Source organism: Candoia aspera, chromosome 6, assembly GCF_035149785.1.
Source record: "Candoia aspera isolate rCanAsp1 chromosome 6, rCanAsp1.hap2, whole genome shotgun sequence".
NCBI lineage: Eukaryota > Metazoa > Chordata > Lepidosauria > Squamata > Boidae > Candoia > Candoia aspera.
This window is the reverse complement of record NC_086158.1, coordinates 99,414,903-99,429,737: the sequence shown is the minus strand read 5'-3', so window position 1 is coordinate 99,429,737 and position 14,835 is coordinate 99,414,903. Positions and strand designations below refer to the sequence as shown.

At 47.1% G+C, this 14,835-nt stretch overlaps 1 protein-coding gene across 1 annotated transcript in view; it reads right to left on the bottom strand.

Moving 5' to 3' along the window:
• BICC1 (BicC family RNA binding protein 1) overlaps positions 1-14,461 on the bottom strand; it is a 102,609-nt gene extending 88,148 nt beyond the window's left edge. The window contains exon 1 of the mRNA XM_063307748.1: positions 13,948-14,461. Within this exon, the coding sequence (XP_063163818.1) occupies positions 13,948-14,143 (196 nt within the window). The 5' untranslated portion in view covers positions 14,144-14,461. The remainder of the gene's footprint in view (positions 1-13,947) is intronic.
• Positions 14,462-14,835: the final 374 nt, after the last annotated feature.

The window sequence follows — 14,835 nt, the reverse complement described above, 5'->3', positions numbered from 1 at the left end:
CAAATTTCTTGCACCTTTTTTTTTCCAGAAATGGCTTGTCAGTTCCTTCGTCCAAGGGCTGAGACTGAGTGGCTGGTCCAAAAGTTACCCACCTGGCTTTGTGCCTGAAGCAGGACAAAAACTCATGGTCTCCCTGGTTTTGAGCCCCTTGCCTTTAACCGCTACACCAAACTGGCTCTCAGACCCTTACACATCTCTACAGAAATAAGACATTTTAGCAGAAGTTCTGTTTACGTTCCCCACTGATTCCTGGAAATTCCAGCCATGTATTGGGCTTGTTTGCAGACATGGTACACCCCACTTGTTTTCCTAGCCTCGGTCCAGCAACTTCTGCTTGGTTTTTAAAGAACCAAACCTTCTTCTACCCTCAGAGAAAGAGAAATCTTAGACCGGTGGGGATGGTAGGGACCATAAGGTTCCAGACTCCTTGCAGGATCCAGGAAAACCAATTCAACCATCCCTGAGAGGCAGTTGTCCACCCTCTTCTTAAAAGCTTCAAAAGTGGGAGACCTCACACCCTCCTTAGGTAGACTGTTCCACTATTGTACAGGTCTTACTATCAGGTGGTGAGCTGACCAGTATCTCTCTGTGTCCACATGAGGAAAGGTTTCTTTGGAGATTTTATTGGGAAGGTCTGAGCATCTGTGAAGCTCTGAGCCTGTCAATGGACAAGGGGGGTAATGATGAGGACAGACATCAAGTAAACTGATGCCAGTGTTGCCAACCATACTCTACTTTTGCAAAGTTATTCTGAAGCTTCCAAGATGTAGGGATGGATTGATCAAGCTGGTGATTAAGTACGCTGTTTAGCACCCTGATAACCCTAATATTTGGGCAAATGAGGTGAACACACAGGACAATAGCTGCAAACCACCACAACAGAAAACCAGCAATAGGGATAACACAACACAACACATCAGAAAACCCAATGAAAGAATAAATCAAATTAAAGACTAAAAGAACTCAAAGGTTTCTTACCCTCCCTGGGAGGAACATTCTCCATCTGATGCTGGAAAAGCCAGAAGGGCACTACAAGGTGGTTGCCCAAAAAAACTGCATGGACAGGGACCATGTGCGTTTCTCGGACCTTTGACTGTGAAGGGTAGGTAGGGCTGTCTGCGGCAAGAAGTACTGGAGGAAATATGCCACGAAACAATCTGGCCATAAGCCGTTTGGGGCTTCAAAGGACTTCCCATTGGCTGAGGCTTCAGCAGCATTGTTTTTCAACACAATTTCCAGGAAAGGGAGGAAAACGATGCAATCAGATAATTTAACCCACATGGGGGACCAAAGCAAGATAACCTTCAAAGTCTTGAAAAATGCACAGTCGTGAATAAATAAGATAAAATAACCGAAGAACATCACACAAAATCTATGCAAAGAAATTAACTATGGGGAAGTCCTGAAATCTACTCCAGATACGATTTAAACAAGGGCGGAGGGCTGGATGAGTTCAGAGCCAGATTGCAGACCTCGCTCCGCCATCTGCACGTGCCACTGGTGGTGCTCCTAGCTACCGCTATTGCCCAGGCTCCTGGCACATATTTTTCAAGCTGAGGGGCCAGGCATAACACAACGGGGCAAGCCCAAAGAAGCTAGAACCACACAGTTGGCTGAAATGGATCTTTAATGCTCATCTGGCACAGAATGCTGGAAACTAAAGGGGAATTTCCCAGCTTCACTTACTGGGAGTTTGTTTGTTTGTTTATTGGTTTATTTATTTTTCAAATTTCTATCACTGCCCATCTCCCCCAAAAAAGGGAGTTCATAAAGGCTGAGCGTCTCTGAAAACCTTGACATGCTTTATCCCAGATTTCTCCCTAGCTGGACTGTTTATGTGATAAGCTGTCAACTGCCTTGCCTACTGCTCTTCCAATCTCCCACAACTGGACCTTTGCAAACCTGGCTAAAGGCTAGACTCCAGAAGGCAGGCAAGGCCAGGACCAAAGGAGAGGTATACAAAACAGAGATCAGAACAGCTCGTTTTGAAGCTGGAGCAGGCAGGATATTCTGAGGACGCTGTATCAACCACCAAGCACTCAGCACACCTATAGGCCAAAATGTAGTCAACATGATTACTTCTCATGTCCCATTTCCCCCTTGCAATAACTCAGATTACAATTTGAAGGCAACTTGAGAGGAATTCTGAGTGCTCCAGTCTAAGGTAAGAACAAGAGACAAGATGGCATTTTGCTCTTCTGAGGAGTACCAACATTACGAGTCTGCCCTTTGCTCAACCCATCAGCACTGGTGGCTCGGCTGCCTGTACCCTCTTCAGGCCTCACAGGATAACAGCAAGGGGAAAGGCCAGGGGGAATCAGTTCCTGCTGCTACATCCACCCTGGATCCCAATCCGGCAAACGGGGTGATATAAAGAGCAAGGAGGACCAGTTGGCAAAGAAAGGGAGAGATGGGTCGAACCTCGGCTCAGCCACTGCTGGAAAGCAGCCGACGGAATGTATCTACCACAGACAACTGCAAAAGTAGGCAGGTCCAAGAAACAAACTTGCCTTAAACCGTTTCTCTAATCTGGGGTCCTCAGAAATGTTAGACCGGAATTCCCATGCTGGAATTGTCATACAACGCATCGGGAGGGCAGTTGGGAAAGGCTGGCCTGAAAGCAGCAATTTGCCAAGGCTGGAGACCTCCCAAAGGGGCGAAGGTTAGGACAATATGAGAAGAAGAGTTCCCAAAATGCCTGTGGCTTTTGATAAAGGGATGGATGGGACACAAACAAAAGTGCACTTTCATTGCGGGATCTCTCTGGTCATGCGTTTGGGAATGACTGCTGTAAAACTGCAATTATAAATACTTGCGGAAGAGGAGAACACGATTCACTAGTTATTTCACTTCGCTGGATGGGGTGGGCCGTATATTCTATCTCTTCACCCTTTTTAGGCCTAAAAATACCCACACTGTATATTTCAAATGCCTGCTGAATTCTGTATCAAAGCACATTGCGGAGCCTTTGTTCATTCTTCATCAGAAACGAAAATCACTGTAACATATAAACCAGGGGCATGGTATCTTTCGAACTTATCTCGCTGCACTGGACGTTTTTGCTATTATCATAAAATGCTTCAATGCACAATAAACTAAATTCATGCTTAATTTAACCAAAGATCTCAATTTTTTTACCTGGAAACATCACACTGTCAACAGGTAAAAACTAACAACGGCAGCAAAGACAGCCAGGGAGGGCTTCTGAGCTCCAGCCTTTGCAGAGGATGACTCTTGTGTGCTTCACAGAGAGGTCCTTGCTTGGCATCAACAGCACGGTCTTAAACCCTTTGCAGAGCCCTGATTTTCATCATGCATTGCAAGCTGAGACCCAATTTTTGTTTTCTTTTTGTTTGGGAATAAAACGGACAGAAATAAAGATTTTTCCAGAAAAATAAGCAGTCTTATTTTTTTTAACGCTGTTCATTGCCACTTGTCTCCAACTGCAGCTTTCCAATGCATTCCTCTATTATAATTGGTGTGATTACTGCCTCCTACAAACAGCTACCCAGACAATTCTTAGCACACTTTAAGTGGAGGTGCCTGGATGGTGTCATGATACAGTCTATGAACTAAAACTCATTTGGCCAACAATAATTGCTTAGGCCTGTGAAAGACAATGAGGACAATGTGGCTTAAGTTAGCAGAAACCTTCGCCCACAACGAAGGCCCAAATTCATCACCAAAGGGACCAGGGGACCTTCTTCCTGGACCAAAACATTTGTGAACTGCCATTCTTTTCATTTTAGCCTTAAGCATAAATGTTTTAAAACACACCAAGTAAACATTTCAGTTCAGCATCTGTTCAGACTTTGCTGATTTGCCAGAAGCTTCACTACAGCTTAGAGTTTCATGATAATCTTGGGTTGGCACTGAAAGCATTAGAAATAGCACCATGATTTGTAATGATAAAGAATGATGGCAAAATAAACCTTATTAGGTTATTACTTTATAGCAGCTTTCTACCACTTCTTGTACTCCGTGGGCCTCGCTGGCTGAGAATCCTGGGACTTGCAGTACTGAAAGATACTCAGCTTGGGAAAAGTCATGTCCACTGCTTAAGTGAATTCTCAGTAAAATAAGTAGTAATTAAATAAAAGCCCGCCCTCTCAAAAAGACTGCTTTGGTCCACTGACCTAGTCGCAAAATATATAGCAACTGATGGGCTAACGTGGGCAATTTGTGAGGGATCAAAGCCTGAATTGCCTGCTGCTGTCACCATAATAGACAAAGGGTCCCTATGTCTATTTCTCCACCTGATTTGAAATATGTACTATATATTTTCAGAGAAAGGAGGATTTTTCAGGGAAATGATGTTCGATATACAACCCAGCAGCTGAGGAGTGCACGTTGGTCACAGCTGCCCACCATCAACTGTTCTGAGTTTGGGAAGCATCCTTGGGTACAGCGGCTGCAGCCAAGGCTAATCAAGAGCAGGAGAAATGACTCAAGGGGATGTCTGCCCAACTTCCTCCTCTCTCATTTGGGTCATCAGCAGGCTTTGATCAAAACCCCTCTTTCCTTGCTTTTAAGAGACATAAACAGCCTATAAGACATTTAGCTCGCTCAGGGTTTCTCAACCTTGGCAACTTAAAGTGTGTGGACTTCAACTCCCAGAACTGATGGCTGACCGGGGAATTCTGGGAGTTGAAGTCCACACATCTTAAAGTTGCCAAGGTTGACAAACACTGGACTAGATCATCTTGAAATTCCACAGCAGAAGACATTAGTGGCCGAAAGAGAGAAAGAGAGAAAGATTTTGAGACAATGTACTGGTTCCCTACTCAAGCTCACCCAGTTTTCTTCAACAGATCAAGTTAGTAATAGTCTATCTAAAGGTTTTACATGGAAAATATTTCTATTTAAGTAAATGGACTTAAGTAAATGAGGTGGCTTTTCACTTTAGCAGGATCTCCTAGACTGGTGTCACTTTGGATTTTTTAGCACCGGATTAAAATGTTCCTGATATTTAGGTATTTCCAAGAAAACAATGAAACTTTAGAATGAGTTCAATTGTAATTAACTAATGTTATTAGAAAAATAATTGGGCTTAGCTTTTCTTTAAGAGGATTGTGTGGATAATCTCAACAGGAGCAGATCATTGTCTCCAATTTTCCTTTGCTATAATGTATATTTCATTGTGCATTATATTGCTTTTTAATTTATTATTATTACTATAATGATTTCCCCCATTATTTGGGGGTCTTTGACTGTAAATCAATAAAATAAGTTAGTGAGGCCAGATTATTGGGGAGAGTGTTTTGTTTTTAAGTCATTATTATTCCTGTAATTTTATGTAAATTATTCAGGAATCACTTTGGTGGCAAAATGAACAGCACCACCAACTTTCATAACTTCTCACTTTATTCAGTGCAGATATCTCTAAACATCTGGGGAAAGTATATGCAAATGAGATGCAAATTTCATGTCTCATTTTGACTGCGAATATTGCATTTGCAGAATCTGGGATGCATCAGGATCCCATTATCCATTCAGTTACGGATAAACAATTATCAAGATATTTGGCCCTTCAAGTTTGCGTGGATGAGAAACGCTAGCATGTTTATTCACTAAACAGCCAGCTTTTAATCAGACTGTCCACAACAAGCAGTTAAAAGGACATAGTTTCCAAAGGGAGGTAAAGATTATAATGTAACCCACAAGAATGTGCAACCCAGTAATACTTAACTCAGACATTTATGCCAAACCAAGATAACCTGTTGTACTGCTAAGGAAACACTGAAAATTTAGAAAATAGTATTATTACAATAGTTAACAAAGGAATGTACAAACATTTAAAAAATTACTACCACCACAAATCTATTCCATACATTTATTTTTCCTTAGGAAAGCCTAATCAGCAAATTTGGCATATGACTTTTTTTTTTAAAAGAGTAACTGAACCCTTTCCTGCTACACACACATGAAAAATGAAATGTAAATATTCTTAAGGATCCCTTGGCTGCTGCAGAATCCAAACTGCTAACCCAAAACTTTGCATTTTTGCCTGCTAAGCAAGGAGCTTTAAAAATGCTCGAGGTGGAAGAGGAAGGGTACCTAGACTCTTTCAGACGTTTATTATTACTAAAAGTATTTATATAGCACAGAATGAACTTCCTGCATTGCACACCCACCCACTCCAGAATCCTCCTTCTAAAGACTGACTTAACTTGACTTTGGAAATCCTTCCGCGTCTGCAAGGGCCCTGATCAGGACAGTTGAGAGCAAGTCTTTCAAGGCTTGCAATGATCACCAGCTTTCCAGTTTACCAGCCTTGGCTGTTAAGGAATCATATTCAAAGCTGAATTCTCTGAGAGGGCCAGAACCAATAAACAGTTTCTTTTCTCTGCACATGTTACTGTTAGCTGATTCAAGTTTTCGGGCTGTTTGGGGGATAATGGGGACTGAAATCCAACAGAACCGGAAAGGCACCAGGTTGGAGAAGACTGAGGTAGCCAATGGAACAACGTAAGCCTAAGAAGAGTTCAGAGACCAAAAATGCCTATTTCTGTAACCAGAAAACATCAGCGCTACAAAACACCATTAACTACAAGGCCTGCTGAAAAAAAATGCTGCACATTTGTATAGATCAGGTACCAGGAGGGAAAAAAAATGCCCAAACACACATCCATAGGTTTGGACCATACGTTAATGCAACAAAGTTGTTAAATCAGGGGAAAAAGAAAAACAATCTTTGAAACACTGTAACAATCTTTTTAGATAGTAGAAAGTGAAATTGAGCATGATACACATCCTCGCAACATTTATAAACAAGCAGCTTATTGCTGAAACAAACTTCAGAACAATGTCTTTTGCCAGCATTCCAGCTTTGCTTCAAATGCACCCAGAGTTACTTTTTTTTTCTGAACGTTTTAATATTGCTAAAACGTCCCTTTGCAAGATTCCATTCCCATTGTGTCGGAAATAGCACCTATGCAGATGAAACCAGCTGGAATGGTCAGTGGCCTTGATTAGGAATGAAGATTGACTTTGTGGAGGAATCAATGTGGCAGCAAAGCTGAGTTGTTGCACCTTCCTCCCTTCTGCAGTGCGGGCGTGTTGTGTGCTGCCCTTCGTATAAAGTTGTGCACCACTTAGGAGCGGGGGCGGGGGGGAGAGGACTGCATCTCCGGCTTTTTAAAACAGACCACCATGTTGTCCTGAGACTTGCAGACACACCCTGAAACGTCTTCTGGAATCCCATCTGTTGCATAGCCATCGGACATACATATTGTATCAGGCATGTCAAGAGAGACTACAATGGATCGTATTTTCATAGTGAGGATTCTTCATAATTTCCAAGCCTGCTGAGGCCTAATGCATGTGGGTTAGTCACTGAAGATGTCGCTACAAGTTGGGTGGACTTGTAGGACTGCCACACTTCCCTAGAGAGACACAACTCACACATTAGTATCTGTGGTCTCCTCTTCTTCTTTGGACACACTATACTTAAAAGCTGAGGAAAAGGGTCAGGAGAGCCAGTCTGGTGTACCCGTTAAGGTGCCAGGCTAGGAACTGGGAGGCCATGAGTTCTAGTCCCGCCTTAGGCACAAAGCCAGTTGAGTGGCCTTGGGCCAGCCCCAGGAGGGAGGGAAGGGCAAACCACCTCTGAAAAACCTGCCAAGAAAACTGCAGGGACTTGTCCAGGCTGTCTCCGAGAATTGGACACGACTGAAGGGATTAAAAAAAAGTGTCACAGGCCGCCACAGACTCCAGCTGACACTGATCAGAGTTCAGTGGGCCCTCAGGGCAGTCACCCAACTCATCAATCACCTTCTAAGCATTCAGCCTAGGAGATCATCCAGGTCAAACCAATTGCTCAGCCCAGTAATAGGGAATACATTTTTTCCCCGCATCATTTCCTCTGGAAAAAGCTAACAGGAATGGACACATCCCGCTCAAATGATCATGAAGATTTTCAGTTCATCAGGGAGCCCCTACAGCGCATCGTGCTTTCCCCAGCCCTCCTCCAAAATGAAGTCAAAAGGTGCACACGAGGCCTGTCTCCAAAGCTGCACCAGGAGGTACATCCAAGCAGAGTGTGACTGTCAAGCAGAATGGCCTCACCTGTCCCAGCTCCTGGTCAGGGAAGAGTCTCTGGTCTTGCAGCCAGTGAGGGACTCTCCAAGGCACAGGCCCACACAACCAGCACCCCTCTCTTTCTGGAGTTTCTCCCTTTGAGGCTGGAGTTCTAAGAAGCCCCAAATGCCCCATAAGCAGGTAGTAAAATGTGCCCCAGGAGTTGGGGGAGGGACATTGCCATAGCTAGGCCTCCAAAGTTCTTAAGCCCTCCAGAGGTCAGCGCAAGGGAGGTCCTGCTTCTAGCTGGACAGGGGCACTGGAGCTCCAATCTTTCAGATGGGGAGGGGACCACAGATTACTGGGATGGTGGTTTGGGAAGCAGCACAAGACTTTAAAAAAAAAAAACTTGGAGACCTTCACAAGGTTAGGAATAAGAACACCACACTTTAGCAACCAGCTCGACAAAAGAAAAATGTAATTGTCCACCCAGCCAGCCAAGAGGATTTATTAAGAGGCTTATCCACAGCATCACACTGATCTAATTCTTAAGTTCAGTCATTCAGATGGCACACAGAGTTTTAGGTTATCAGTGTCTGTTTGGAGCATCCTGGAAGTGTTGTATGCTTGAAACACTTCCAAAATACTGCAAACAGAAAATTGTACTATTAAAACTGTGGTGTTGCCTTCAAAAATGGGACATTTCGTAAAGCTTCATGTTTAAAATGGTCCCTAACAAAAGGTTTTGCAACAGGACCTGCTGAAGTCCTGTTGACCTCAATGGATTTACTCTCATCTAAAAGTTCATAATTTAATAATGCTTAAATTGTTTTGCCAAAGAAAATACCAGTATTGGTATCTAGAGAGGAACACTTATACTGGTACAGCTACAAATGTGGATCCAAGACTTTTACACAACTGTATTCTGAAAGTTCAAAATTATAGAACTGTGGAAATCAATGACAGTATATAACACTTGCTTTAAAAAAAATCCAACATAAAGAACGGATAAATTAGTGATAAATTTAGAAAATAAGGTTTCAACATGAGCTTTTTCAGAAGAAAGATGTAACTTTTTAATACATTCAAGATACCAGAAGGCACCTAGTCATTAAAAAAAAACCCATGTATGAGTGAACAAACTATTAGGAATGTGTTGATTAACAAAAGCTTATGACCAGGCCTGCATCTCTCACAGCTACAGGCAGCTCAGCTTTCCATATCTGCCTACCCTTGGGGAAGTATTTCAAAGGCGGTCGGGAAGAATTTGGGGCATCATTCAAGACGAGCCAATTCAGTGCTGACTATCCCCAGGTCCAATTCGGGTTTCCCGCGATATAGCTCCCATTCACTACACCCACACACACCCACACACCAGGAATAAATGTGACAGAATATACAGGTTTGACATGTATGGTTAGGATCTACAGTTGTAGTGCAACTGTACGGAATATGTCCACAGTCTGTGCTGAGATACAGATGCTCACTGACGTAGACTTCCGTGCATTGGCTATCTTCATTTGTGTTGCAACAAATAGCATACAAATTCTTAGTACACCTTATTAATACACCCTATATGACAATAAAGGAGGTGGAATGAGAGGCAACATCACACTGGATTAGCTGGATGAAAATCTCGGCTCTCCAGACACAAGCCTTCTTTCAGGAGCCGGTTATTTGGCAGAGGCTCACAGATGCAACTCGGCAAGGTCTGACTCTTTACTGCAGACCAAAACAACCATAGATGCATAGACAAGGCTGCCCACTGCAGTAACACAGGGGTCACGCATAGGCCTGGGCGCCAAGATTTAAACTCTAGGCCTCCTCCTCCCTCCTTTCTGAGCCATGGGAGGAAATGGACATGGGTTGATACAATGGTTCACTCTTTTCTGAGAAACGCCATTCCTGCCTTACCAGCTTCACTCCTTACTTGTACCAGCCCCACACATTCCTTTAAAGATTACTCTGAAGAAACATGCTAACATGAATAAAGCAGACATTGGTTTCATGTCCCATCTCTACATCTGCAATTCTCATGCCACAGTGACCAGCTAACCCTGGGTTTCTCAACTGTGGCAACTTGAAGATGTCTGGACTTCAACTCCCAGAGTTCCCCAGCCAGCATGGCTAGGGCATTTTGGGAGTTGAAGTCCACACATCTTAAAGTTGTCAAGGTTGAGAAATGCTGATCTAGAGCACGAATGCAGAAACTCAGCCCATGCAGCTTGTGTCTTCCTTCGTTTTCTCTCCAGATAGTTACCCTCTGCCTTTCATTTTCACATCTTACTTTCTTCTCCAACCCTCTTTATCTGCTTGCTGTCTTCCCTGCTGTTCTGCTGACTTCCTCCTCCACTCTATCACTGCCTCTCCAGCCACCCCCCATGGCATTTCCCACCCCACCTGACCTCCAAAGCCCACCCACCCACTTGGGCACCTGCTAAAAGGCAGCATTTATTTTCTTTGAACAGTCATAGCCATCTCTAATAATGAGACTTGGTTTTTTTGACTGACTTCTGCAAGCCATCAGCTTCTTCCATTTATCCCACATATCAGACAGCGCCCTCTACTGATAAAGAAAAAAAGCTTCACCTTCTCACATGGGCTGCTGTTGGGATTTTGCCACCACATCAAAGGAATAAATACATTTACAACAAAATCAATGTAAATGCTTGAAAGAGAAATTAGTTTGAAAAATAAAAAACGAGGTAGACTGAATGAAAATAGAAGTGGCCTATCTGTGTGTGGAGCACTAGGATGCAACTCTTGAACAAACAGAAGCTGATGCAGAAAATGCCCACTGAGATATAAGGTTTCAAGGAGCTGAGAATCCGCTCGCACTCTCCCCGCTTAATTAAGCAGCAGTTCACACACATAGACCTTTTCAAGAATCACTGCACACTTTTAGGACTGGAAGATATCTCCAATTTAAAGTGCAGCAATTATAGTAAGCGATGTGAACTTTTTGCTCAGCTGCATACCAAGAACACTGTATCAGCAGAGCAAAATATTAGCTGCTTAAAGATTAACATGCCCCCCAGGAGACTGAATCTAAATTGAAGCAAATTCCAAACGTAAGTCCGTCATGCCAAATGCTTTCTTGCTACTCACAATCCACCAAGGTAATCAAAGGCTGTGCTGAGGCTGTTTGAATAAAACACCGAGAAGGTAGCACACATGCCCCTTATGGGTATCTGTGAACCGCAAACATTTTGGGTTTTTACTATCTTGAATCGGAAAACAAATATTCAGTGTGAATTTGCTTTCCTGCTCAATGGATGGATGAGAGCTACAAAATATTCCTCAGCTAAGCAATGCAAGTGAGTTAAGTTCAGTGCCTAGCAATTACAGAAACACAGATTTTTAAAATAACATTTATTGCTGTCTAAATAGCCAGATACACCTTTCAAAGTTCTGTTCATACAAATAATTAGCCAGAACTCTTAAGAAGTATGTGTATGATGAGAATAATAATGACATTTTAAAAATAAAACACAATGAAACAAAGAACAATAATCACAGGATCAGTTATCTCTATATATTCCTCCTGTCTGGGAACCCCAATACATCTGGAGGGCACCAGGTTGAGGATGGATGGTCTACATAATGCCAGAAAGTCCATGCTGAATGAAGCAGGAGAGCCATCTGGATCAACAAAGTCATGAGCAGAGCATGAGTTTCATCTACTATAGGATTCATTTTTTCAAAATTGTACTTTTATCCTGATTTTACACCAAAACTGCCCCAAACTGTTTACAATCAGGGAGTTTCTTGTTCTGTTCCAGATTATAAATCAAAACTGATCTTCATAAAAAAAAAATTAAAAAACCAAGTTCACATAATTATACAAAAACTATAGTGTACAGAAGCTATTTCTGATGATTTCTGATCATCTGCTTCTTTGTGAAGCAGTTGTCCATACTCAATCAAAACAACTTCCTCAACATTCTAGTAGAAGCAACATAATTCAAAACAGAACTGAATTTAAGACATTCCAATGTAATCATAAGCAGTTATGAGGTCACATTTGCAGCAAAACTTCAAGCATTTCCCATCATGCACTGAAACATGCATAATTTTTTAAAATAAACTGGAATACACCGGATCCAAATTACCTTCCATCTTGTATGAACTTAGCTGTCCTAATGAATTATCCTATTATTACTGAATTTTCATTCACAGAATAGTGGTTTCCTCATGGGGTGGGAAGAACTCTGGGACACCCAACACCTTCCTGGGCCTTGCTAAGAAGATAAGTAAGGCTGAACTGGCTGCTAAAAACGTTACCTTAAACAATGAATCCCCAAACTGGGGCATCTGGTTAATAAGCAGTTTTTCAGATGTGAAAAGATGGCTTTACAATATTGATGGCCCTTCGCAGCTGCCTTGCCTCGAATGTAAAATCTGCCCTCTCTGTTTTATCTTGAATACTGGTCAAACAAGCCTCAGCATCATCCAGTATCAAATAATGCCGAGTCAAAGACTTCTGTGGCATTCGCCAGCTGTGCGGCAGATAAGCCAAGATGCAAAGACCCAGTTCCATCCCTATGCTAGTTGAGTGTGATGAGACACGCTATCCAAGTCAACACGAGGGTGGGGGTGGCTGGTCTTTCGAAGAATATTCTTTAACAGATCATAGCAGCTCAGGGTATCAGAATCCGGCTTGAATTTCCAAAAACCTGCGGCAGATGTTTGCACTTACACAAATTAGCGTTGCAGAGTCCGCACCGCTTTCCATCCCAGTGACTCAAAATTCTACGCCTTTCGTGACGTGGGGTCTGGTCTCTCTTTGACAACCCCGCGGCACGCACAGCGGCTGTCGGTCACCGAAGATCCGGCCAGCAAAACGCACCGCTCGAGGGGCCGCGAAGCGCGACCGGCGTCTCCCTTAACGACCCAAACCCACACACCGATCTGATGCCACCCTCTGACCGGGCTAATTTCCGACCAACCCAGCCTCCTCGGCCAGATGAGACAAACATCTGTAGGAGAGAGATCCTTGTCCACATCTGGGATGGGAGGCGTTTGGGGCGCGAGACGGGAAGGGAAATTGGGAAGGGGGGAGAAGAAACGCGAAACGGCAGCCGAGACGGGGAGCCACCTACTTCGGCGGGCGCTCGCTCCGCAGGCTCTTCCGAGCACTGTCCGGGCTGGCATTTGGGGTCGGGCGGGGGGGCTGCGCCTGAAGCATCCCAGAAGCGTCGCGCTGCAGCCCTGGCAGGGCCTTCCCGGAGCAGAGGAGGCGGTTTCCGAGGTGGAAGCTCGACCGAGAGCTGGCCCACAGAGCGGAACTGGCCTGTTCCTCCCCCTCGCTAAAGCTGTGGCCCGCCGCTCGGTTTTGCCACGGCCGCAGCCTCACCCCAGCGCCCCGGGACGCTCCTCGCGCCGCCACCAGCCCGTCTCCCGAAAGCGCCTTTCCTTCGCCCCAGCCCAAGCGGAGCAGAGAAAAACCGTCCCGAAGAAAAAGATCCCTGCCCGCCCCGCCGCGCGCCGGCAACAGCCCGGCTCCAGAAACGACCTCCCTAGAAGGGGAGCGGGGACGCAACCGAGCCGGGCGCGGCCAAGACGTCCGCGGAGCCGCTGCTCGCAGGCTGGATCGCGCCGCGTCCGGAGAACTGCAGCTCCGCCGTGGAGCCCGGGCCGGAGACCACGCGGAGATCCCGCTCGCTCTTCCATTCCTTCGACCGCCTTGCCAGGGGCGAGGAGGGACCCCGCCCCCCAATCGTCCGAGCGGCTGTCCCTCTGCCCGAGATGGGGAAAGGGGAACTCGCGGCTCCCCGGAGCGCCTGCGGCCGGGAGCGCAGCCCTAGCGGCGCCGGCCCCTTTCCCCCTTGCCACGTGGAGAGCCGCTGACGCGCCCGCCCGGCTCTCGTCGCTTCCCCGCCCGCCGCCCGCCGGGTCCCGCTCCCGCTGCGGGTCCGGCCCGCTCACCTTGCAGCATGGCCTCCAGCTTCTTCCTGTCCACGCGGAACCGCTCCTCGCCCCACTCGGGGCTGCCCGGGGGCGCGCGGGAGGGCCCGGCCGAGCCGCCGCCGCCCCCTCCGTCGCTGGGCAGGGGCGAGTCGGCGCTGCGCTCGCTGTTGGAGCCCGGGTCGGAGAGCGCGTACCCCGGCGGCGGCGCGGCCATCCTCGCGCCGGCCGCTGCGCCCCAGTCCCCGGCGGCGGAGAGGGCGGCGGTCGCGGCGACCCCCGCCCCGTCGCCCTCGCCCGCCGCCTGCTCCACCTCTGCCCCGCAGCAGCAGCAGCAGCCGCCGCCGTCGCCCCTTCCGGCGCCCCCGCCGCCGCGGGAAGCTATTTGGCCCCAGAGGCGGCCGCCGCCCCCGGCTTCATCCCAGCCCGCCAGAGCCTCGGTGGCTCCTCCGGCGCCTGCCGCCGCCGCCGCCGCCGCCGCCTCGGGCTCCCCTCCGGGCGCGCGGCCGGAGCTGCAGCCGCCGCCGCCGCTGCTCGCTTTGCACAGCGCGCGTCCCGGGCCGGCGGCGGCTCTGCTGCGCCCCCATCCCGCCCGCAGTCCGCACAGCATCCCCGCCCCCGCCATGGAGCCGCCCGCCCAGCCGCGGGCGAGGGAGGGAGGGAGGCGGGCGGAGGGACGGGGGGAGGGCGGCCGGGCGGGCAGCGCGGGGCGGGTCGAGTACACAGCCGGGCTGCGAGCGCGGGAGGCCGGGCGGCGAGTGGCGGGCGCTGCCGCTGGCCGGGCCGAAAGAGCTGTGTCCGGTGCCCGGAAGGGGCCGCCCCCTTAATTATGCCTTCCTCCCCCCCCTCCTCCTCCTCGCGCTACAGCGGCCCCGATCCTGCCAGGCGAAAGGCGGCCCCGCGAGCGCG